The following is a 24,898-nucleotide window of genomic DNA, read 5'->3' as shown; positions in this document are numbered from 1 at the left end:
TTCATATGTGAAAACTATGTTGCATACACAGTCTATGTATTGAAGTGACGCACATGATCCTACCCCTAGAGTACCACATATTGGAGGAGGTGCTGTACTGTGTACCCGCTCCCATACTACATACCAAAGCAACCCACGATCCAGGTACCGAGTTCGTGATTTTTAGTAGACTCGTTTTTTGGTTGTGTTACAGTATTTTGAAGTCCATTGTTCCGGGGAGTTCAAAACTTTTTAATTTGTTAGTGAATGATTTATTTCCTTTGCATGTTATAAAATCTAAGGCCTGTTTGGATTAGTGGAAAACAGGATTTAATCATGGAAAAGGAATTAATTTCCTCTGATGTGACTGTTTTCCTCACTTATAAAAGACTAAGGAAATCAGTTTTCCTTTGGAAAGTTTTCCTTAGAAAAGGGTCATTTCATTTTCCTCTTTAATGCCTAAGAAATGAGATTTCCACCCATTTTGAGAGACAACTCTCACTTTTTGACCATTTCCACATTTCTAGTGAAATCATGAAATCATGTCTACAAACCAAACAGGTTATTTAAGGATTCTTTTCCATGGATTTCCATGGATTTCCAATAAGTAAATGGATGGGCAAACAAAATTTCATTGATCGTAATTTATTTATTTTTTTAAATTTTAAATTAAGCTATCTAGTTAAACGGTTAGGATTTTCTGATCAACATGTTTTTTAATTTTCTTCTTGACATTGGGCCATCCATGGTAAGTCGACATATAATCATGAGATTCATGGTGTCTGCCACATGTATTGGATCAGATCTTGATAAGTTAAGCCAAAGAAAGTTACAAATTGCACGTTCTCTCTTTTCGAAAGCGAGGGTGGCCCACTCTTTTATCAGGAAATCCCCTCGTGCGTGTACCAAACTATATTCTATTTCGAGCTGTTTGTTCAATCATACCGTGTCTATTGAAACCGGCATGTGTTTTAGAGTAGGATTCGAATCACTACACTCGCGAGTAGCCACAGCACGAACCCGGGCTTTGAGGCTTGGTACAGTACACCCCGACTATTCGTCACAGGGTAGGTAGGGACAGTAGCCCTTAGATCTGGGGCCATTTTTCCATGATCCAGACCGTTCATACGACGTGCCTCGACTTGCATATGGGATAACTCAAATAAAATCCCATATTGATACTTTGGCCATTCAATTCTCTTTGTAGAACATAGATCTAAAGGTTATAATTTTCTAACCTTAATTACTTTCTACTCAGTCACCATCAGCTTTTCATTTCATCGAACCAACGATCTGGGTCACCGAAGATGACCCAGATCCAACGGATATTATCTATGCGTATTCTGTAACTATTGGAGTAAACGTCTGGTAGCAAATATCTCCTTTCCGGTCTCTTGACCTGGTTTACGGCAAACGCCGCCGATTCGGAGAAGATGTTTGGTAGAATACATCGCGATGTACATACGTCGGTACTTCCCCTTTAAATTTGTCTGATCATATTGAAACGAACAAGACCGTGTATGTGACAGGCCTTCCCTTGAATCAAGCATTTCAATATAAGAGGTTTTCTTTTTCGTAATTATTTTATTACCTACGGCGACCATCGTTTGAAAAGGATCCAGATCCAATGGCTGAAATCCCGACGTATGTGATACATATGGATTTCAGCCATTGTAATTGGTTCTTTTCAATGACTCGAACCGTTTATATGATAGGGCTTCTCGTGTGGATGGGGAATGCCCCAAAAATCTCTCGGATACAATATTTTAAGCCTTTGATTATACAAATGTGTTATGCTGACCGTCCATTTTCAAAGGGAACGAGGCAAATTTCAAACGGTTGAACTAATTGCATTGGGTAAGATATCCATCCAGCTTACAAGGTAAGATACATTGGGTAAACGGTTTGGATCATTGAAAGGCTGCCCAGATTCAACGGCTAAAGTCCCCTTGTATTTACAATACCTGGGGCTGGGTGCCTACGGGTTCACGAAAGTGGGGCAAGCGGATTGGCTGGTGTACCACACACTAGCTATAGGTACGTGCCGTGCGAAGACGAGCGCTGGCGCTCCTCCAGATCCGAGTTGTACGAACGGTTCAAAGGAGATCAAAGTTACATGGGCGGCAAAATGATGTAATTATTATATCCACACCTTTCATCCATTTTTCTAGATCATTTTAGAGAACCAGCCAAAAAACGAATCATATCCAAAGATCAAGTGGACCACACCACAAATAGCAGCCAGGATTATGATTTTCACCGTTAAAAATTTCATAGGGCCCACCATAACGTTTATTTTCCATCCAATCTGTTCGTAACGTCACAAATACCTGGATAAAGAGGAAAAAAATTTTCATATTGATCCAAAACTTCTGTGAACCCCAAAAGAGTTTCAATGGCAGACGTTCAATTCCCCCACTGCTTTTTTCAGTGTGGTCCAGTTTATCGTTAGATTTTTTCTTTTTTTTTTTCTCAAGCCTTACAACGGTCTCGAAAAATGGATGGACAGCTTCGATATAACATATATCTCATGATGGAACCCACAGAACTTGCTGACGTCAATACATCAGCTATATAACTGGTGTGTGGTACACCTGCAATCCGCTTCCGAAAGTGGGAGAAATGATTTTATCGTGTGTGAATACAACGTACAGCACCCCGTTTCGGTAATTGATCCGAAAATTTAGGATAGATCAACACTTGAGTGGGCCATCCAAAAAAATTATACCGAAGCATGATGTGGCCCACCTGAGTTTTGAAATATTATGATCTTTCTGGGTAATTCTTTCGTCCTAAAGAGGCGATGATGGAGTGGATGGGATGTAAACACCGCCGATCCTATACAAAACTGGGTGCGCGTTCTATCGCAACTAATTCTTATGATGTCACGTATCCAGGTTTTGGATGATTATGAATTTTAGGATCAACGGTTCGAATAGGGCATCCTACCTGATGGACAGAGTGGATCTCAAGAAATATCCATCCAAATGGTTCTATGTTTGAGAAAGTAACCCGGTAAGTACTACCGCGAGTTACCTAGCATGCCCGGGATGTATTCGCGCAAACCTCCACGTGTAACAATATTAGGACGGTAAACACGATGCCGGCCACATGTTCGATGAATATGCACTGTGGGTTCCAGGGATGGTCCACCATCCACTCCGTCCATCAGTTTCTAAAGGTTATATTGTGATGAGATCTCAAACATGAATAAGATCTAAGGCTGAAGTTGGCCACACCACAAGAAATAGTGAGGACTGAATGCTCACCATTGTAGCTTTATTGGGCCCAAAGAAATTTTTGATCTAAGTCTTTTATTTGTGTTTTCCAGTCATACTGGTGGGAATAACCTTATCAACGTGTTAGATGCCATATATACATCACGGTGAATGCCAGGAAGATTTCAATGGCGTGTCTCCTTTCCTACTGTTTCCTATTGTGTGGCCCACTTATGTACTTGATCTGCCTTAATTTTTGGATCTCATGCTATAATGATCTGGAGAAGATGATGTACGGATTACGTTGGACATTTGGGTGGGCCCTACATATCCTGGTGTTGCAGGAATTCCTGGTAACAGCGGGAAACTCGCACCCGCTCGTGTGGGGCCCGGCTAAGAAAGCCAACGACGAAGCGGATGACCACACACCACCGACCTGACTGGACGCCGATTTCTTGTGAAAGATTAGGCAGGAAGTTCCTGCGCTGGAAACATAGGTGGGGCCACCGCGATGTTTGTGAGAAATTTGATCCGTCCGTCCGTTGTGTGAGCTCATTTTAGGACTTGTGACTAAAAGTAAGCATCGTCCAAGACTCAAGTGGGCCTCACTAAAGGAAAAGGTGGGTAAGAAAATTTCTACAGTTGAAACCTCCCAGGTTCGACCTTGATGCTAAAATTATACCCATACCATTCATAACGTCATTACTACTTAGATGAACTGAAGACACAAATATTACTCTGATTTAAAACTTTTGTGATCCCATAAATATTTCAACCGTGGACGTTCGATTCTCATATTTTCGGCTCACTTAAGTGCTAGATTGGATTCATTTTTTTGTCCCATCTATTGAAATGAGCTCACGAGATGGATGGGCAAGGTGAATTTCTCACGAACATCACAATCAGCCCACCTAAGTTTCCATCGCAGGAACTTTCTGCCGAAGGCTTTGGAAGTAAATCCGCCGACGCGCACCCGGCATCTCTCCAAGCCCGAACGGCAAGATCTGTGGGCGGGCCCACTGTGATGTGTTTGCCCCACATCACGGAAGTCACGTGACGTGGGGCCCAGTAGCTTTAGCTCAATCCCGTCGACGAACAGTTAAATAAAGAAGAAAACGGGCGGAGAACGACTCGCCTCAGCTCCATCTAAATCCGATCGGCTTCTGTTTCAGATTAAAAACGGTATCCTCTCCACTTCATCTTCCTTCATCTCATCCCATCAAACACCAAAATTCTCGCGATTTTGATTTTGATTCATTTTCTTTTATATCTTCACCGTCCTAGCTGATAAATACACCCTTTTTCATACCGATGTAAAGTGGAGAAATGGGTGTATCTAATAAGGGTGGGTGCGAATAGAAGCTCCCTTTGTGGGATTGTGTGATTATAAATAACCATTTCAACGGAATGCGTTGAAAATCAGCAGCTTTTATTGATAAATACACTCTTTTCCGTACAGCTGATGACTGTGATGATACCAATATGTGTTTGTTCAATTATCGACAACTGAAAGAAGGGTTTATCGATCAATAAGGCTGGGTGTAAATAGCAGCTCCCTTTATTTATGAGCTGCTCTACGTACTCACTGGCATTACTTTCACAAACCTAGAGCCACGTGTATGGATCTTTCATGAGATCCACCCCGTCCAGCAGGTACGATGCGCCATTCTGACCATTGAACCTAAAAATCATGATCATCCAAAACTTTGCTAGGCCACACCACAAGAAATTGTTGGGATCGAACACCCACTGTTAGTTTTTTGTGGGACCCGCCTTGGTGTTAATATGGCACCCAATCTATTCTTTTGATGTGTCTCATCAGGATGAAAGAATTATCCCAAAAATCGCTATATTCCAAAATTCAGGTGGGCCATAACATGTGAACTTTGAGGTTTTAGGTACATTTTTTTTTTTGGGATGGCCCACAAGTGTGAATCATCTGGAATTTGGGATCAATGCCTAAAAAGAGGTGGTATATGTGGTGGACGGTGCGGATTTCATACATGTGTTACGGCCTGTTTGTTTCACCAATTTCCTTAGTAATGTAAGAGAAATGTGTCATCATTATAATTTTACCACTATCAAACCAAACACGGAAATTGTCGGTCAAATGTAGATGTATTTAGGAGACAAGTAAATGAATTTGTAATCATTGTGATTTTTCATATAATTACTCCAAAAATCTCGAATCCAAACAATGACATCAATGTATTTTGGTGATGATTTGACATTAAAATAATGTAAAAATGACATCATTGCAATTTTACTGCTGACAAACCAAATGTGGGAATCAGTGGTACAATGCAGTTGTTGTCAAGAGATAGGTAAAGTAATTTGTAATCATTGCACATTTTCTTTACATTATTGTGGTAATTGGTGAAACAAACAAGCCCCAAGTTGTTTCTCCTATGTTAGTGAAAGTAACCTTGGAAGGCACCTAGCTCGAGGTGCCCAGGTGTTTTCCTTTATTTATATATCTGATTATAAATAACCATTTCAATGGAACGTGTTGAAAATCAGCAACTTTGGAGGGGTTGCTAAGAGTTACAATTGATGAAAATGTTGTGACTTAGGGGTCATTTGGATGCTTGTAAAATCATTAGTTGTAAAGGTTTACAAGTAAACACTTTATAGGCAAGTGTTTGGATGGCAAAATTTGCCTCTAAAGTGTTTACAAGTAGTAAACAATTTACAGTTAAATTCATCTTGTTTTCCTAGGCAAAAAACAATGTTTCATATTACATGTAAAAGTCTTTACAACTGAAAATACAGTATACATAGTAAAACACGATGGTTGATACATACTTATACTGTGTGGGGTCCACCATTATGTGTATAGTACATCTAATATGTACATCATGTGTGTCCGTTGATGCTCTCCGATAGTGCCGAGAAAACAACCAAATTGATCATTAGATGGGCCACAAGAGTGAACATTTGGGATGGGATGCACATCATTAAAATCCTTCCAGATTGTGTGTGGGGCCCATTGTGATGGGTGTAGGACATCCAGTCCATCTAGCATGTGCATACTTTGATGCTCTCCTAGGGCCCCAAAAAATCAAGCCATTTTGTATGTGATTTGTATATTTTGTAGGGATATAATGCCTTAAGCTCTGGTTGGTGTGAAAACCTACACGATACATTGTAAACAGTTTACAAGGTTGCCAAACGCATAATTTGTTTACTTGTAAGCACATTACCACTTAAAAGCCAAATAAAATAGCTTGTAAATAGTTTACACATGAAACTATTTTCAGGTTTGAAGTGTTTACAACTCAAAACTTTACAGGCATCCAAATGACCCCTTATCCACTGCACTTGCTGTATGTGAATGGCAATTGCACTGCCTGAATCGTTGGCCCCACTGTGGATGGAGCGTTGACTGAAGCTTGCATTGATCAAACGATCCTAACTGCCCAGTTGGTGGCCATCAAATGGATCAGCTGTCTGAATTCCATGGGCGAATTTGGATGATTAAGATTGTTTGATCAGTATGATGTCTAGGCTATGCTCCCCCCCCCCCAATGGGGGTAGTGATTTGGGTGGTCTTGATAAACGTGCGTGTATGCCAAGGCAAGGCTGTCAAAATTGAGTTGGGTTTGAGTTGGTTTAGAGTCAATTAAAATACTATGTTGAACTGGGTACCTGAATTGTATTATATACATATGTACTATATTAAGACAACTTATTCTAAATTTCCAAGTCACCCGAACCTTCTTCCTCCTCGTCCTCATTCCTAAAACTAACAGGTACCACTGCTTATTTTCACCAACCAGTTGGATGCTAATAAGGTGGTAATGGCCTCCAATCTTCTTCTCCTCTTTCTCCTCCGCTTCATCGTTGTCATAGGTTCTTAGTGTTTATAAGTGGAGCCCATGGCTCTGTGAAGCACTGTTGGTTTGATGGGCCCAATGGAAGGGTTAGGATTTTCAATTTCTATCATAGAGCACTTGGTTCTGTGATCTAGACCATTGGCCTGATGGGCCCATCCTGGATGGGGACCATACCCTATAGATTGGCCTTTAAAATCATACCCTAAGACTCGACTCTATACCCAACAGGTACCTGAATCCTATCCGGTTTGGAATCTGTACTTCATATATGGTACATGTGCCTGAACCTGACATACCTGAATCCAATTCCCTTGAGTTAGGTTTGGATGCGGGCACACCAGTAACTGACCTGTTGATAGCCTTTGATGCATACTGTGGATGACTGGCCACAATTTAGTAAACTGTGATAAAATGCACACCATATATCAGCATTATGTTATTTGGTAATTAATGTTAATCGGGGTAGGGAGATCACTCTTGCTTTCCATGTATGAAAATTCGAAATTATTTGTTCATGATAGAAGGCATTGGCAATTAGTTTCAGCAAAATGATGTCCAATATTCTGTCTCCATTCCAGCCTTGGGTACATGTGAGCTAGGATCAAATTCAATTGCAGCCCTGGCTGCAATGTGCTATATTTTGGACTCGAAACACATCATTATGAATTATAGCCATATATGTGACCTTGAGGGAGTTCTATTGGGCTGCTCCACAGAAGTGCCTTTAAGTGTGGTATGCCAATGTGAACTTGAAATATAGGAAGTGGTAGCCCTTTAGAAATTCCTTCCATGTGAATTTTTAACTAACGGCAAAGTCAAGGTGCCTTAGTTCTCCTTAGCTGTGTCAAATGCATTTGAGCAAAATGAGCTCTGAGTCTCTGACATGTGAGGGGCCACCCCTTAAGTGTAGGGGGGTCTTTTATAGTCTAATTGTCTGCTGAAGGGCCTTTGTCACGTATGTTTTGCACCAAGCCATGATGATCAGTTGAGGGGCGACATACCAAGTTTGTGCCCAGATGGGCTTGTTGGTTATAGGTATATAGGTTGCATGTACTTGATAATCAGGAAGTCGTTCTTACTTTTTAACTGATAACGTAGTTTCATTAAGAAAAAACCAAAGCCAGAAACTGTCAACGGCCAAAAAAAGAAGAAGCTGCAGATACTGTTTTGCTTAGGTGAATTGGCTGTTCTAATTTTGCGTGATGATTGCAGACCCCAATGGCTTCTTCCACTCTCATCAGTGACACAGAGCCATGGAAGGACTTAAAGGTACAATTTGCATGTTATGTAGGGTAGATTATAAAAGTATTATGTAACTTTTTACACAGCGACTATATTGTTCTATTGTTATATAGGGTCATGCCGAGGATATCAAAAAGACACACTTACGTGATCTGATGAGCGATGCTGAACGGTGCAAGTCAATGATGGTGTATGACTCTCTTTGGATCCTTGGGAACCTTCTTCTTCTTCTTCTTCTTCTTATTTATTTATTTATTTATTTTAATATGTGTGCTGTTTCTGTTATATAGCAAAGGATAGAGTACATGATGAATTATTGGAATTAACTGTTGAATTGTCTTGTATTGTTAACCTTCGTATGCTGTGTTGGGTTTTCTTTCACAGTGAGTTTGATGGGTTACTGCTGGACTCTTCTCAGCAGCATGCCTGTCAAGAAACCATGGAAAAGCTCTTTAAACTGGCGGAGGTGGTCGACTCCTTTTATCTTTCTTCTGACACATATCAATATAGTATCCTAATCATCCTTCAGGTGTTCCACTGCAGGCTGCTCATCTTAAGCAGAAGATCAACAGCATGTACAATGGAGAACGGGTATGTCAAGTTCTTCTTGGATTCCAAGCTTTTATATGAAAAGGAAGGCTCCCTTATTTTCAATTACTGATCCTATTGCAGGCAACAAATTTTTCTTTAGACATAGATTCCAGTTGCTGTTTGCTTCCTCCCATAAGTGTTTTTTTTTATTTTTTTGTACTAACAATTCTGGGAGTTCTTTTTTTTGATAAATTGTTCAGTCTGTGACATTCTTTTTTACATAACTTTTGGGGTACTTCAGATAAACAAAACTGAGAATAGGTCAGTGCTTCATGTGGCTCTGCGAGCTCCAAGGGATGCAGTTATCTACAGTGATGGGAAGAATGTGGTCCCAGATGTGTGGAAAGTTCTGGACAAAATCAATGAGTTTACCGAGAGAATTCGCAGTGGCTCCTGGGTAAAAAAATCAACTCATGTTAATTGCAAACAGGTTTCTGACACGTCATGTCTAGATGTCAAGTATGGGGTGGCTGTGGCAGGTTGGTGCTACAGGAAAGGCATTAAAGGATGTTATTGCTGTAGGTATTGGTGGCAGCTTCTTGGGTCCCCTATTTGTACACACTGCTCTTCAAACAGGTTGGTTTTATACACTCCGTATCAACATTCTGTTATTAGTGCAGGCTGGGTTTCTTATTCTGATATTGAAATGAATCAGAGCAGGGTTGTTTTTTTCTGCTTTTCTTGTAGAAGTTTTTGCAATGTTTCTGTAATAAAAAATTGCTGTGATCTAATTTGAAATCTTACAGATCCAGAGGCTGCAGGATGTGCAAAAGGCCGCCAACTGCGATTGTAAGTATGGATATTATTATTTCTTCCATGTTAGGCTCCAGCACTCTTAGTGCATGTTATTGTGGTTATCACAAACTGTTTACTGGCGTCATGAAAATACTACTACATGATCTGTGGGAAAACCAAATTCATGTTATTGAACATTAACCACTATCATGCTTGCTTGTCTGTGGAACATCCATAGTTATCTTGCTTATAGTAAAAGGCTCCCTCTTATTCTATTTATGGCTGCTCACATATATCCAGATGTCTTATTGTGTATATGCACCATTTTGGTTTTGGTTTCTTCATGAAATTTAGCATCTTTCTTGTTTTTTTTATCTTTGTTCAAAAGAAATTTAGCAACTTGATGAATCCATGCTTTTGAAAGGGACCTCATTTCAAGTTCTTTGCTTAGAGATCATGCAACGCAATTCAAGATGATGAGATGGTCAAGTGAAATGGATGTCTTATACCTTTTGAGTTAACATTTTTTTACATAATCCCATCCCCCAATTTGCAAGATGTGAAATCCCCAGACCGAAATTCTTATGTTCGCGATTCTTCATCCACCGATGCAGAAAATGCTCCAGTTTTCCACTCCTAGTTGCTTGCAGTCGGCCTGGCAGTTTCCACTGTTCTTACACTTAGGGCACCAGTCCTTGCTTTTGCATTTCTCTGCTGCATCTTGCACGATGTCTTTGGCCTTGTCATGCTGCATTTCGGTTCATAGCGTACATCTTACGCACTATCTTACATGGACATTTCCCTGTAGTCTTGCAAATGTCGACCCCATTGATGTTGCTCAAAGTATCACAGGGTTGAACCCTGCAACTACATTAGGTAACTGTCAGTTTTTTATTTCTTTTAATACTGAATTCATGTAATTTATTTATTTGACTTTGTATCCTATTCATTGGCGTTTCTTCTCGTGATAAATGCAGTTGTGGTGGTCTCGAAGACTTTTACAACAGCTGAAACTATGTTGAATGCTCGAACATTAAGGGAGTGGATCTCTTCTGCTCTGGGGTTAGTGTGATAAGCTAATTCAGACTTTTTAGTGATGGGGTCTGGACTGTCATAACTATTTTCTTTGCAATAAATTCATGCATTTTGGTGCTACTGTTGTCAGGCCTCAGGCTGTTTCAAAGCACATGGTGGCCGTCAGTACAAATCTCATGGTACCTTCATGTTTCAATCTTACTTTGGTTAATCATGGTCCCTGGTATATTGACTGTTTTCTGTGCTTATTTTACTTTTCCTCTGATTATCTTCAATAGATGCTTCTTATATTTCAGATTATTATTATTTTCATCTTCTGTTTCCTTCTCCTTGTGTTAGAGCATCCTTGGATTTACTCCTTTATTTTTTAATAGATTATTTCTTTTAATAATATGTATGTTGATTTTTTTCTATTTAAAAAAAAAGAAAAAGAAAAAAAAGAGAGAAGAAGATGGAACCTGGGATGAGTTGGGAATGGCTGAGCAGGATTCAGAAGGCAGAGTTGTTGGAATCTTTTTCAATTCAGAGACAGTGAAAGAAAGGAGACAACTGCCTCTACAGAAAGGAAGAAGATGATAGTGTGCCTGTAATTAGGAAAATTATAATGGTAAAACATGGTGGGTGGAAGTTACTTTGTCTTAGGCATGTTCCTCTTATGAAATAGAAGCAGACTTGTGTATGTTCATTATGGAGAATTTTCACCTTTTGTTTATCAACTGTTTGATCCCTTCACCTCTGAAGGGGTTGAAGAATCTAAACCATTCTGGACACAGCTAGGAAACTGCTGGCCCAAAGAATCATAGGATTTCTGATGGTTGGGAATACGTAGGTGCTTAGGTATTGTTAGTTTTCTGTATGAAGTGCTCTTTGAGGCCATTACATGAGTCATGTTTCTCTTCAACTTTGAAGAAAATTTGCACATATAATTTGCTAATGGGTACAGGACTATCTTTAGGGTTTTTTAGAGCATAGAAGGGAAGCAAATATGCTCAACTCAGTGCTCACTCATCTGGCCAAGTGCTGATCTTACACATTATTACAAGGGTTTATCAAGAAACAACAGCCACTGCTGATGTATTGCAGTTACTGAATGTGGAATCGCATTGTGTGAATAATCGATTACATCATCTACTGCATTAATTCTCGAGTATGCCAAGTTATTCCAACAGCTTATCCTGACGAAATAGTGGCTGTCCATGGGGCACATTCAATGAGTGAAGCTGTTTGTTAGCTCCTACACATGACGGTCTGCTGTGAGTTATGCAATATATTTGGCCCTTAATGTAAAGAAACAGTCTGCTGTTTTCCATTGCATCAAAGTCTCAAATTTGCTGCATTCAACTCACACTTCCCACTTTGACTGGTACTCTTCCTTCTTTTATAATCTGTTACAGCTTACTGATAGCTGATGCTAATTAAGGCTTTCTGTTTATTGTTTGTTTATCTTTGGAAAAATTTCATTGCTTATAGCTGTGATTTTAGGTTTTCTTTTTCTTTTTTCCTTTTCTTTTCATTTTTTTTTTTCACCTTGAGGTCCATAGTTTGGAGCATGGTAGGTAGTTGTTGGAACATCGTTCTTTTTTGTTTCATCTTAAAAAATTCTTATTCTCATTGATATATGTTTTCCTGATGCAGCTTGTAGAAAAGTTTGGGATAGATCCTAATAATGCCTTTGCATTCTGGGATTGGGTTGGAGGTCGCTATAGTGGTTAGTATATCCATTATGCTTTATAGTTTCTGATAGCTATTCAGTTTGAATTGAATGCTCATTGGAGTTCCTGGTCTATTTCAAGTCTCCTATTGATAGTGACTTATTGCAGTTTGCAGTGCTGTGGGCGTGCTGCCTTTATCTCTTCAATATGGTTTCTCAGTTGTTCAGAAGTATGGTCACTCACATTTACAGCAGTCTTCTTATTTATGTCAGGATAAATTCTTTCCGTTTTTGTTTGTAAGAATAACCGTTGGTGGGAAAGAATGTGGAAGGACTATGCAATTGGTGGTGTTCTTCGGATAGTCTCTATCTTTGCTTTTGCAATCAATTCTTGAGTATTTCAGTGATGCAATCTGTTAGGCGTTGAGAAACTTCTTTTACCACTAGGGATGAAGTTACTTCTTTTTATCTTTTTTTTTTTTTTCTTTTCTTTTCTTTTTAAATCTAGTTGCAGTTGTTTGCTTGCATGAATTATAAGCAATTAAAAAGAAGAAGCATTTGGGCACCCTTGGCATCTCTGTTTCTATCATGACCCACATGATCAGCATCCCACTTCTAGAATTGACTTAGTTGAGACCTGCGATTAAGAATAATGTTAGCTTATCTGCTGAATTGGTGATAGGATTTTATATATATATATATATATATATATATATATATAGTGCTTGGTTCCTCAAGAATTAATTGTGAAATCTTACGGCCTATTCGGTGAAGAATGATGCTCAGTTCAATTATCAGTGAAGGAGAGTGGATGCTGGTGAAGAAGCAGAATCCCTCGGGGAAAAAGTGACACGCATTTACTGTTTTTGTGGCGGGATATGATCCACAATGGAGAGCTGATGATGTTGTTGTTTAAGGAGTATGGAAGACTACTGAAACAATCATTCCAAGAAATATGGGTACTAGCCAGCTTCAAAGAATTGCCATTTGTGAGATTTCTGTACCTCGTTGATATCTCAGAAGGTCGGAAGGTGTGAGACTGGGTTTTGATGGTATCTAGCAAAATATGGTAAGAATGAAAATGAAATTGCAGGTTCCATGGACGGGGTGGTAATTGGATTGAAGACCCAATAGTGCAAGGAGCCAAAAATAAGGGCTGGGCATCTGGTAGAGGAAATTGTTGAGACATGGGAAAAATATTCAGAAATGTATGCAGAGGCAAGGGTAGTCTGGTCTCATGGGGGGTGACAAAAGAAACTTTGGACGTAAAAACAATGTCGGCAGGATTCTTTGATGAATAACCAAAGCTTTCTGTAGGCAAGGCGAATTTGAAGAAGTCTAAGGTGGAGGATCTGCAAAAGTGGGCAAATGACTAGTGGAAAATGGTGATTCTAGTGGGTTAAGAAGTTGAATATTTTATGTGACCATCAGAGGTGGAATCTGTGAGATTCCTGAATGAGGGATGAGTGCTCCCCAAAGGACCAGTGAAGAGTCTCCATCACTGTAGTGAAGCAGCCAGTTCATCTGGAAAGTCAACTTGGTTTCAATTTTGGGGAGTTCTGCTCCATGCTTCAGATGTGGAAATGTTTATATCCTGGGTTCCTGTATTGGACTGGTCTTGGAAGTTGATCCCAAATATGTTGAAGACATGAAGTGGGGATGGAATCGTTAACTGGTAGCTGGTAGTCCTGTTCATTGTTGAAGGTAGAGCACTCAAGAGTGAAGATGAGGTAGTAAAGGGAGTCTTCTGCAAGATGTCTGGGGCAATTTTCATCTCTGGATTCATTTTGAAGGTGACAATCAGTGGTGTAGCTGCAGGGGTGAAGGCTAGGGCTGATGTGTACCACTAGGTCCCACATCCGGCCAACAATAATGCTAGCTGCTTTGTGGGTTCGAAGGAGAATGTTGGTGCAATAATGTAATGTCAGTTGAGGTTTTCCCATCAGATAAGGGGAGGCGTGTTCAAGAACATTAGCAGAGGTTTTCCATGCTCATTCTTTGGAGATTAGGGAAGTGTGAAAAACAATCTCAAATGTTCTAAAAGCTGGTGACACATGTCGCAATCTCCCAAGTCATATTGATGGGGATAGATTGTTGCATGTGGAGTGCAGACTGCAGACATGTCTCTCAATCTCACTCCATTCAAGGAAAGAGGTCTATTTTGGTACCCTTTTTTTTTTTTCGAGAATTGATAATTTTATTGAAAGAGCCAAAAGACTTAAAAGAAAACAAAAAGAAAAATGTGAAAACAAGCAACCCCCAGGGTTCCAATCCCCACTCCCTGATAAAACAAAAACACCTTTCTAACTGTGGACCCCACAGGCTCACTTCTAGCCCTGAAACATCTTTCATTCCTCTCCATCCAAATGCACCACAATACTGCCAACAAAGCAAGATGCCAATTCCGCCTTTCATTGGAATTGCTCCCCCCTATGTGCCAAGACAAAAAAAGCTCCTCTATGAAGTTCAGCATAACCCATGGCACTTTGAAAGCAGGGAGAATGCTATCCCACACTCCTATAACATAAGGGCAGCTCATGAAAAGATGCACCACCGATCCCTCTTCCTTCATACACAAAAGGCATCTCTTTTATGGAGGTTATCCACTGTTGGTATCCTATTTCTTCCTGTGAGGCAAGCGAAGGCTGCCACCTTCGGAGGGGCTTGATACTGCCAAATAAACCCTGCATGAGAGCATCTGATACCAGGGCCTTTCTCATGAATAACATTGAGGAAAGACTGCACTGTAAAGCTACCCGATTTTTCCCCTTACCAGAAGGGTTCATCCAGAGCTACTGGGTTAGGGCCAATAATTTCCAGGATAGAAAGTAATCTCGCCATCTCCTCAACCTCGACTTTGGATAAATATTGGCGATAGGGAGGAAGCCACACCCGTTGTTATCCTGGATGGAGAAGCAATTAACAATCAAGATAGACTGGTTTGGCAGGCTCACAATACGGGGAAACTGGGATCTGAGGGTGGCTTCCCCTAAGTAACCAAATGTCATCCCAAAAACTCATCTTAACCCGACTGCTGACTGACATTCCTATCTCAGGAAGAACTTTGCCCACCATATGAGCAATAGATCTCCAGAAAAAGGAGGCTCTGTACATAGATGAATCCTTGATCCACCTGCCCGAGCTCGTCACGCCATACTTGCCGGCAATGACCATTCACCACGAATTGTCTCTAGTGGGGAAAATGAGCTGTCTTCTTCTCATGAGATTTCGCATGTGTGACGCGGGATGATTGAAGACTCAGGTGTAGGTGGAAAAAAATTAGGTTTGAGAGAGGTATGTGATACTTTAAAAGCTCTCAAAGGGATGTGCATGTTTGTGAGAGGGAGGAGGTTAAGAATACTATTGTCTATCAAGATCAGGACAGAGGGCCAGTGGTAGAAGACAATCAGGTGCAGTTGATTGAGGCTCTCATTGACTGTGGTGAAGATTTTTGTGAAGAAGCATGATCTTCATCTGGTATGGCAATGGAAGAACCATTTCTGTCATCTTCCTAGGCTCCATCCTCTCGTCCATCTCCAATTACTACCTTTTCCAGGTCAGTATCATCCTCTTCCCCTAACTCTTCTCAGGGGAATATTCATCCATTTTGGTTGTTCCCTTGGTCCTAAAAAGCATGGATGGAATGGGTTGATGGGTAGCTGGGTTCAGGCAGTCTTGGGTGAGAATAATCTCAAGAAGTTAGCCAATGCATTAGTGATGAAGGAAGATAGATGAAGATCTTAGGGTGAGATTAGTGGCTTGCTTGGCCTTTCTTTTGAAGGGATAGAAGATGTGGACAGCGTATTCATGAATTTGGTAGAGCATGGTGGGAATCAAAGAGGCATGGTGGAAGCAGTTTTTGTTCTTCAGTTAATCACGCTGAGACTGCTGATGCATAGGATTTAAAGTCAAGGAGAAGGAATGAGGAAAGAAAGGGGGGTAAAATTGTTCCAAATGAAGATAGTTTTGTGGAATTTGAGGGATCTAGGGAATCCTGATCAGATGCTTGTGGTCAAAGACTCCCTCAGATAAAGAAATTTGATAGTAGTGTTGCAGGAAGCTGGAAATTGTGAACAGTAGCGTCATCGATGAGTTGTGGGTTGCAATACTGCTGGGGGTATTGTTGTAATGTGGAAGAGGGACAAGGTCTTGGTCGAGGATGAATGGTAGGATTCTTCTCAGTTTCAGTTGTGTGCTCAGTTGCCAGGGAGAAGTTCTAATGGGCATTAACTGCGGTGTGCAGCCCAAATAACCCAAGCTTGCACTTGCATTGGTAGAGTTGGCAAGCGCCATGGCAAGGTGGAGCTTCCTTGGTGTCCCTATGAGAAGATGGGGCACAACCATATCTTATCTCGATGAGGAAATTCACAGTTTGTTGCAAAGAATAATTTGATCAACATTCCTTTGTGTGGGGTCATTCTCTGGTTAAACAACCAAGAGGTCTTGCCGTGCGTAAGCTTGACAAGTTTCTTGTATTGGTGGATTGGGAAAGACGCTTATTTTGGTTGGTGCAATCGGTGTTTCTGAGGCCTGTGTTGGTGTTTGAAAAAGCTGCAAATTCTAAAGTTGAAACTTTGAGAATGGGGCAAAAATATATTTCGTCTAGATGAGCAAAGAAAGGAAGAAATTTTAAGCTGGATCAATTCAATCCACAGGGAAGAGGAGGAAGGTATTGAACTAGATGAGGGATTGTTAGAATGGGAGAATTTCAAGAGTTGTACATGATTTTTTAAGAAGAGAGGAAGCTTTGTGGAGGTCAAGATCTAGGGCAACATGGTTGAACGAAGGAGATCAAAATATGGCTTTTTTCTTTCGTAGGATGGCAAAACACAGGCATAGATCAAATTACATTCATAAGCTACAAATTAATGATTCACTTATTGATTATCAGGATCCAATCAGGGATGCGATGGTTTAATTTTACCCCAAACTGTATACCAAAGAGGAATATTGGAGAATATTGCTGGATGATTTTTCTTTTTAGTTGCTGCCAAATGGGTTGTTAGGGTGCTTGAAAGAAGCTTTGATGAGAGGAGGTTAGAAAAGTGGTCTTTGATATCGTAAAGGATAAAAGTACCAGGGCTGGATGGTTTCTCTGTGGCGTTTTTACAAGTTGGTTGGGATACCATAAAAGTGGATGTTGTAAAATTCTTCTCTGAGTACAGCACAAATCCAAAATGAGTTGGGGTGTGAATGCTACCATCAATACTCTTATTTCAAAGACTGAGGAGGTGACTGTAATTAGAGACCTTAGGGTGGGCTGGTATGTAGAAGTTTCTGGCAAAGGTTCTTTCAGTCGTTGCAGGAAGCTGTGGGTTTTGTCGAGGATAAGAGAATTTTGGATTGTTTTGCTTTCTTTGATGGCAGGTTAGTGGAGTGACAAGAGTGTTGCTTGTTGCTGGCCACCTGTCTCTTTGTTTTTTTTTTTTCTTCAGTTTTTCTTGATGAAGTACGTCACGTTTTGAAAAATAAATAAATCTAAATTTGCTTTTCCAATACCATAACAACTTGCACTTGCAATCTCTTCATCTGCTGGTGTCACCATATTCAATGCGCAATTTGTTTCCTATTGGATATGTCAAAACTGCCTCTGAGACGTGTTATTTTTCTTGAGTTTCACATGGTTCTGGCATGTAGTTGTATGTGATGTTGAGATGTTTCTCCTGAAGGTTTTTGAAAGGAGCTTCAAGCATTGATGACCATTTCCATTCTGCACCATTTGAGAATAACATACCTGTAAGTCTTGACCATTTTCTGGGATATTATATTCACAAAACTGTGATGACAATGTTTGCATTGCCCACATTCAATCAGGTGCTCTTGGGCTTGTTGAGTGTATGGAACGTTTCGTTTTTGGGGTATCCTGCTAGAGTGAGTATTTATTAGTTCTCTGAAATTGAATTCAAAGCTTGACCTATATAACCTTTCTATTTGGTTTGAAAATGTCAAGCAACCATACTCATAACTATAAAACTTTCTCATCTCTCTCCAGGCAATCTTACCATACTCACAGGCACTGGAGAAACTTGCTCCACACATTCAACAGGTATGTGATATTGCTTTCTTTGTTGCTTGTAAGTTCCAAGTATTTTTCATGTTCATTTCTGGCCTTGACCTTAATTTATTTTCTGATATAGGTTAGCATGGAGAGTAATGGGAAGGGCGTATCCATTGATGGTGTCCCACTTCCCTTTGAGGCTGGTGAAATTGATTTTGGTGAACCAGGCACAAATGGTCAGCATAGCTTTTACCAGCTAATCCATCAGGTAATTCAAATGTCTGTGGAAGAAATGTTCACGTACTTATAAGTGCATCTCAATACAGTTTACTGTTACTAGCAAATTTCAATTCAGATCTTCAAATTTTGTCTGATTTCATTTATGGAGAACATTGAGCTTAATGTTTAGTTTATTTATGATTGTTTCTTATGTTATGAGATGTGCTGCCTTGAGCTAATCGCCAGAGTTATTATGGATATATGTTAGCAATGCTTGTCTACCTGATTACTATTCGTTGGAGAAATCCGAAGGCAGCTTGTGAGAATAGGGCTTTGAATCCTGCAAGATCTGGGACATTCATCAGGTGAGCTCCACCTTTTATGTGCATTGGGCAGAAAATCTAGCTGGTCTGATCATCAGGTGGGTCACATGCACACAGAAAATGGACAACTAAAAAGAATTGACAAATGTCTGCATTCAATGCACATGTGGCCCACCAGATGATCGTACCAACCTGAGGTTTAGCCCAAAATACATGCATGGTGGGGCTGTCCTGAATCCTCATGGATGCACAGATCACACAACTCACCCCACACCTTGGAGAGTAGAATTTGAAATCCTACTCTTATGAGTAGCCTTAGCTGTATCTATTCGTTGATGTTAGTTTCCAGTGGTTTCTGTTCTAATTCATTAGTGGTATCATTTATCAATCCAATTGGATTCTTGAAGAACTTTTCTTGGAACTTTCAGGGGCGTGTTATTCCTTGTGATTTTATTGGTGTCATGAAGAGTCAACAGCCCGTGTACTTGAAAGGTACTTTTTAAAAAAAGGCAGTAAAAAGAATGCTGGTAGAAAAAGTACAACTGATAATGGTCCAGATGATACAACTGACCATATTTTGATTTATACAAACAGCGGTTCTCCAGTATATCAGTTTGTTCTTGATATATTTTGCAGGAGAAGTGGTTAGTAACCATGATGAGCTCATGTCAAACTTCTTTGCACAACCAGATGCTCTTGCGTATGGGAAGGTAAGCCTCTGTGCTTTCCTATTGCTTATTTCCTTATGCATGGTGGAGAAGGTCTCAAGTCCAATCAGTTGGACCACAACCTATGGTTCATTCAGTGTATAACTTCCAACCTGTTAAATGCATTTTGACATCTAAACCTTCCGATAGGTTGGCTCCACCATGAGGTTCACCAATTGAAAATATCAGCCTTATCCGCTCATCAAGTGGACCACACCATTGAAAATATTTTCTATCCATTGATAAAATACAAGTGTGACCATTCGATGAGTGGACATGGCTGATTTTTTGCACAAAGTGATCCTCATGGTGTAGCAAAACTACTGAATGGGTTGGAAATCTCATGCATGTAATAGGTTGGAAGTTATTTGCTGGGTGGACTGTAACTTGTGGTCCAACTGGTTGGAACTGTGACTTTCTCTGCATAGTGCATGAAGTACCACAATATCTTCTCAAATTTGGATAATTTTCAGACCCCAGAGGAGCTGCTAAGTGAGAATGTCCCTGACTATCTTATTCCTCACAAGGTGATTTAATTTTTCACTCTTGCTCCAAATTTCATGGCCTACTTTTAGACATCTAGACTTAAATCTTGAGTTGCCTTTTGCAGACATTCTCTGGGAATCGGCCATCCCTCAGCCTTTTACTTCCTTCTCTAAATGCTTATAATATTGGACAGGTTTGTACATGGTTTCTGACATTTTGGTCTTATGAAAAGCTAGTAGCTTTTCTTTTCACTTTAATGTTTCAACTTTAATGCAAATCATGGGGAATTTTTTTGGAACTTTCAAGTTTGTCATTTCATTGTTGTCGATATCGATGTATTTAGTGCAAGTGGTTGTTTGGTACCCCAATCACCTGCTTGCTTTTAAATAATTTCTTAGAAGAAGGAAAATCAATATCATTTTGGTTGCAAGAATCAAAATTTGCCAGTGTTAATAACAAGGTGATTGATGATTCAAGGGGATGTGTTTTACCTGCCATTGAGTCTGCAGTGGAATTATTATGATGTTGAATAGTGACAGAATTGTGGTCAAGGACAAATGGGCATCTTTATTTTAGTCTCAATCATTATGTTGTTATCTTTCTGCCTCAAATCTTGGTTGGGATGAAAACAGGAAGGTCCTGTTCTTATCTCGACCAAGTTGCCCTGCCCACACGTACATGCACCCTCCAATAAGGCACAACTGTAACTTCGAATTGTGTCTTTACCGCCCCAAATCTTGGTTGAAATGAAAGGAGGGTCCTGATCTTATCTCAACGAAGTTTACCTGCTGACACCTGAATGTACTGCTGCTGATACATGAAAGACACCTTCATACATAGACAATTGGCATAATACAAGGGTGTGGTGCATGCACAAGTTCTTACCTTTAATGCATTTTATGTTTGCAATTCACATGCATGCATGTGTCTGTCCCTTAGCCTGCCATAATAATAGTTGCTTTTCTTGTTTCTAATTTGTTGAAAATACAAGATATCTGCTTTCCGAATTGTAATAATCATGACCTTTTTTCATGCTCTTCAGTTGTTGGCAATTTACGAGCATAGAATTGCGGTCCAAGGATTTGTATGGGGGATCAACTCCTTTGACCAGTGGGGTGTCGAGCTGGGGAAGGTTTGTTATCTAAAGCTTCCTCTTTGAAGCCTATGATGCGTTTTTCTGTAGTCGCATGAATCTTCTACTTGTGGCAGCACTTACGCATTGGATCTTAGCGACTTCCATCACTAAATAGCATTGGGTATGTCTCTGTCTTTGTTAGGGGTGGCAATGGGATGGGTTTGGGCTATGTTGGATCAGCCCAAGCCCGAGCCTGACCCATTTACAAAACAGGCCAAGAGTTTTTGCCCAAACCCAACCCACGACCCCTTACCTTCTGACCCTACCTGACCCCACTTAAAAATTCATCAAGCCCCACCCAAACTGACCCGACCCATGTAATTGTAAATGATTTGGGCTTGACTAACTTGACCCAACCCTCTATGACCCAACTCAGGTTTAAGAATGGAATATGTCACTCAGGCTATGCACAACCAGCCCAAACAATGGATTTCCATGCCCCCATGAAAAAAATCTATACTTTTCTTCTTTATTTTATTTTGGGTTTTGTGTCAGGTCAGGTCGGGTCATCTTGCCCAACCCATTGATAACCTATATGTGTGTTGGGTCTGGTAGGATTCAACCCAAGCCCGACCCATTTATTTTGTCTTATTTCTAGCCCAAGCCCCACCCGCTACCCATTTTGCTTGGCCTGGACCCCCCTCCAAAGCGGGTTGGGTCAGTTGACCTGTAGGCAGACCCGATCCGACCCATTGCCACCCCTAATGTCCGTGCTTCCTATGGAAGATGGGATGTGCTGCACCTGAATCACAAGCAAGACAAGAATAGGAAGGGTCCAAATCACAGGGTGAGATCTGAATAGGAAAGGACTCGCCTTTCGCACCTTGCTTGTGATTTAGGTCTGGAAGTGCCAGAAAACTGAAGCCTGTGTGGTACTGGTTCTGTTTACCATGATCTTCCAAACACCAAGCACAGTGTGCCCACCACAGAAGCCCTGCCAGCTGCAGCATTTAGTACTACTTTTTCTTGCTGCTCCTGCTTTCTGTCTCACAACTGATTCTTGTCATGTATGAAATGTGTATGTTTACCTATGCAATTACAGTCACTTGCATCTCGAGTTAGGAAGCGACTCCACTTATCTCGCACAAAAGGAGAGGCAGTCGAGGGATTTAATTTCAGTACCACGGCACTGATAACGAAATATCTTGAGGTTCGATATCTTGCAATCCATTTAAATACATCACATGTTCATAACCATATCCCATTTGCATGCTTTCATGCACGGCTTGCATGCATGGATGCGGCTACATCTTCTTCTTTCTTTCTTTCTTTTTCTTTTTTTTGAAGCTTATCTTTTCATGAAGACATCTTCTTCTTTCTTTCTTTTTTTTTCTTTTTTTTGAAGCTTATCTTTTCATGAAGGGGCGCAGTTAAGTGGTACTGGTAACACTGTAAGCTAAGGTGGTCCCGCATAGATGTGGGGTACACAGGATGCATGAATCAAATCCAACCTGTCCATCAGATGAGTCAGTGCATGTTACCTATACAAGGGCTTTGAAGCCAGCAAGCTTAGGCTGAAAAGCCTATTAGTAAAACGTGCTAGCATGCTTACATTTTAAGCTTAAAGTGAAAGTGACTCCATAGCCCTATAATAAACAAGGGGGTATCGGATGTTACCCTTAGCCCAGATATTAGGCTGATCCATGAGTCAGGTGGGCCAGACCATAGGCTACAAGTTGGAAGGGAATGCTGATCCTTGATTTGCATGCAGGGCCCACCATGTTATTTATATGGAATGTAGGCAGTTCTGACCCTTCATCTGACCCGGATTAAGGGTCAGGGCAAAACTCTGCCTGTTCTGCAATTCATGTGGTTGACCTGTACAAATCAAGGGTGGCGTCCTCTCTCACAAATGTTCCTCATGTTGCGGCCCACTTGATTGTTGGGAGATGATTTTTGGCATATGGGGGCAATATGAGGTGTGACTCATCTAATGGATGAGTTGGATAGCCTGCATCCATCATGTGGGTCCCACGTCTCCTGGTAGCAATAGTAAGCTTATGGTGGTTACTGGTACCATTGGAGCACCTCTTTCATGAATGTTTCCTAGTTTTCCATTTCAGCTCCTTGTGACTTCATTGTTGAATCTGCATTTCCTCTTTGCAGGCGGAAACTGGTATTACCTTAACTGAGTCGACTCAGCTGCCAAAAATATAACCAGAAACATGGACTTCCACTTCACAGAGCATGTTGTTTTGAACATACTTCTGAATTGTCCCATAAATTACAAGAGCACCCGATGCTTTTAAGCCCAGATCTGCATCAGTGCAGAATCATACCTCCTTGAATAATAACTTATCAGTATCTTTCCTACTGAATTTGCAATTTTCCAATGTGAGTTGTGAAATCTGAAATCAGAGTCTGACTCACCTGCCTGTTGTAAAATATTGTTGAAAAAATAACTGGCTGCCAAAAAAATGCACCAGACTATTCGCTGAAGTAGGATACTGAATCCTGTGTGAGATCCAGGTCGTTGATGCAGTGGCCCCGCCGAGTTTTTGTCATGGACCTAGAATCAGGCTTGCTTGCAGACCACATGCACAGAAAAAACACTGAATGGTATCCTGGCCGTTGCACATAGATGGGGTCACCATATCAATGGCCATCTCTGAGGCATGGGTTCGGTTAGGATCCATATCTGATTTTGCATGTAGGCCTCCTAAACATGGAACTACAAGGATATTAAACTAATCGTTAGGTGGGCCACTGTGAACGTTTCACCGGCGTACATCTCAGGTTGGTCCAATCATCAGGTGGGGTACACGTGAGATGGCGATTCATGCAAGCCACTGAAGAGGTAATTCAAAGCTCAAATGCAATCTTGGTCTGTCATCTATGAGAGGGGCCCACAAATCTATCTGCATATCTATGAAAAAATGGACAGCCAAAAGATATCAGTCCATGGCATTATGTACTCAGGATCACCTGGTTAGTGTCTGACCCGAAGTTCACTGATGAGTGGGCGCCAATGGCAGTCATGGATTGACGATGGATTGACGAGTTGGATGAGTTGGATGCTGACTTGTTAAATCAACAAGGACTCGGTCATACTCGATCCAGTTCAACACCATGAGTCACCCAGACTGAGTTGTGCTGATTCATCCAAGACTCAATTCGAGGGGTGACTCAGACTCGAACCAGGGTCCTCAAATCTTAGATCCATGTTTTGTATCTATTGAATTTTATGAAACTATGTCAGGCTACCAAATCAACTCATCCTAATCCTGACTCATCGGCTAATCGGGACAAGCCCAAGTTCATGTTTCGTCCAATGGCCATGATTGTTGATGTATGAGCCGTCCATTGTGGAGTCCAATAAATTGACGGCCTCTATTGATTCATCTTCCGGCCTCATATGCTGCGGAGTGATGGCTCTACCATATTCTATTCCGTACGATAAAACAGAGTCATTCATCGTCACCTTTTGTTTTGTAGATAATTAGATAATTAACCTTTAGTTCATCGTACATTAAAACAGAGTCATTCATCGTCACCTATTGTATGCCACCGATGGAATTTCCAAATAAAATTTGAACTCCTGCACATCATCAATCACCCGCTGCAGAGTATCCAAGTTTGTCCCTAGATTGAAAATTTTGAAGGTCGAGCATCCAGGAATCCGGGAGACTTTTTTGAGATCTGAGACAATGGTTCCATCAGATCCATCAGTCCCTGGATCACGGACGCGGATTAGGTACTGCCAGATTGAGTAGAAGTGACGTCAGCAAGTTATGTGGGCCCAC

General features: G+C 40.7%; 1 protein-coding gene across 2 annotated transcripts; it reads left to right on the top strand.

Annotated features, from left to right (window-relative positions):
- The first annotated feature begins 4,235 nt into the window (after window positions 1-4,235).
- LOC131229810 (glucose-6-phosphate isomerase, cytosolic) lies at window positions 4,236-23,473 on the top strand. Of its 2 annotated transcripts, XM_058225851.1 has the most exons (25): window positions 4,322-4,379; window positions 6,950-6,994; window positions 8,246-8,302; window positions 8,389-8,465; window positions 8,660-8,741; window positions 8,819-8,866; window positions 9,108-9,263; window positions 9,346-9,442; window positions 9,613-9,655; window positions 10,410-10,477; window positions 10,579-10,663; window positions 10,767-10,815; window positions 12,272-12,344; window positions 12,457-12,517; window positions 17,957-18,023; window positions 18,102-18,158; window positions 18,280-18,333; window positions 18,425-18,553; window positions 19,256-19,319; window positions 19,464-19,537; window positions 20,008-20,061; window positions 20,145-20,213; window positions 21,063-21,152; window positions 22,198-22,305; window positions 23,262-23,473. In XM_058225851.1, exons 3-25 carry the CDS (start codon window positions 8,252-8,254, stop codon window positions 23,310-23,312), a joined length of 1,707 nt encoding a protein of 568 aa, XP_058081834.1. In that variant the 5' UTR covers window positions 4,322-4,379; window positions 6,950-6,994; window positions 8,246-8,251; the 3' UTR covers window positions 23,313-23,473. The 2 variants fall into 2 exon arrangements, with proteins under 2 accessions (XP_058081833.1, XP_058081834.1); XM_058225850.1 differs by lacking the exon at window positions 6,950-6,994 and having other exon boundaries at window positions 4,236-4,379.
- The last annotated feature ends 1,425 nt before the right edge of the window (window positions 23,474-24,898 follow it).

The sequence above is a fragment of the Magnolia sinica genome, chromosome 16 (genome assembly GCF_029962835.1).
Source record: "Magnolia sinica isolate HGM2019 chromosome 16, MsV1, whole genome shotgun sequence".
Taxonomy (NCBI): domain Eukaryota; kingdom Viridiplantae; phylum Streptophyta; class Magnoliopsida; order Magnoliales; family Magnoliaceae; genus Magnolia; species Magnolia sinica.
Note: the sequence above shows the minus strand (reverse complement) of the source record. Positions and strands in the feature narration are given on the sequence as shown.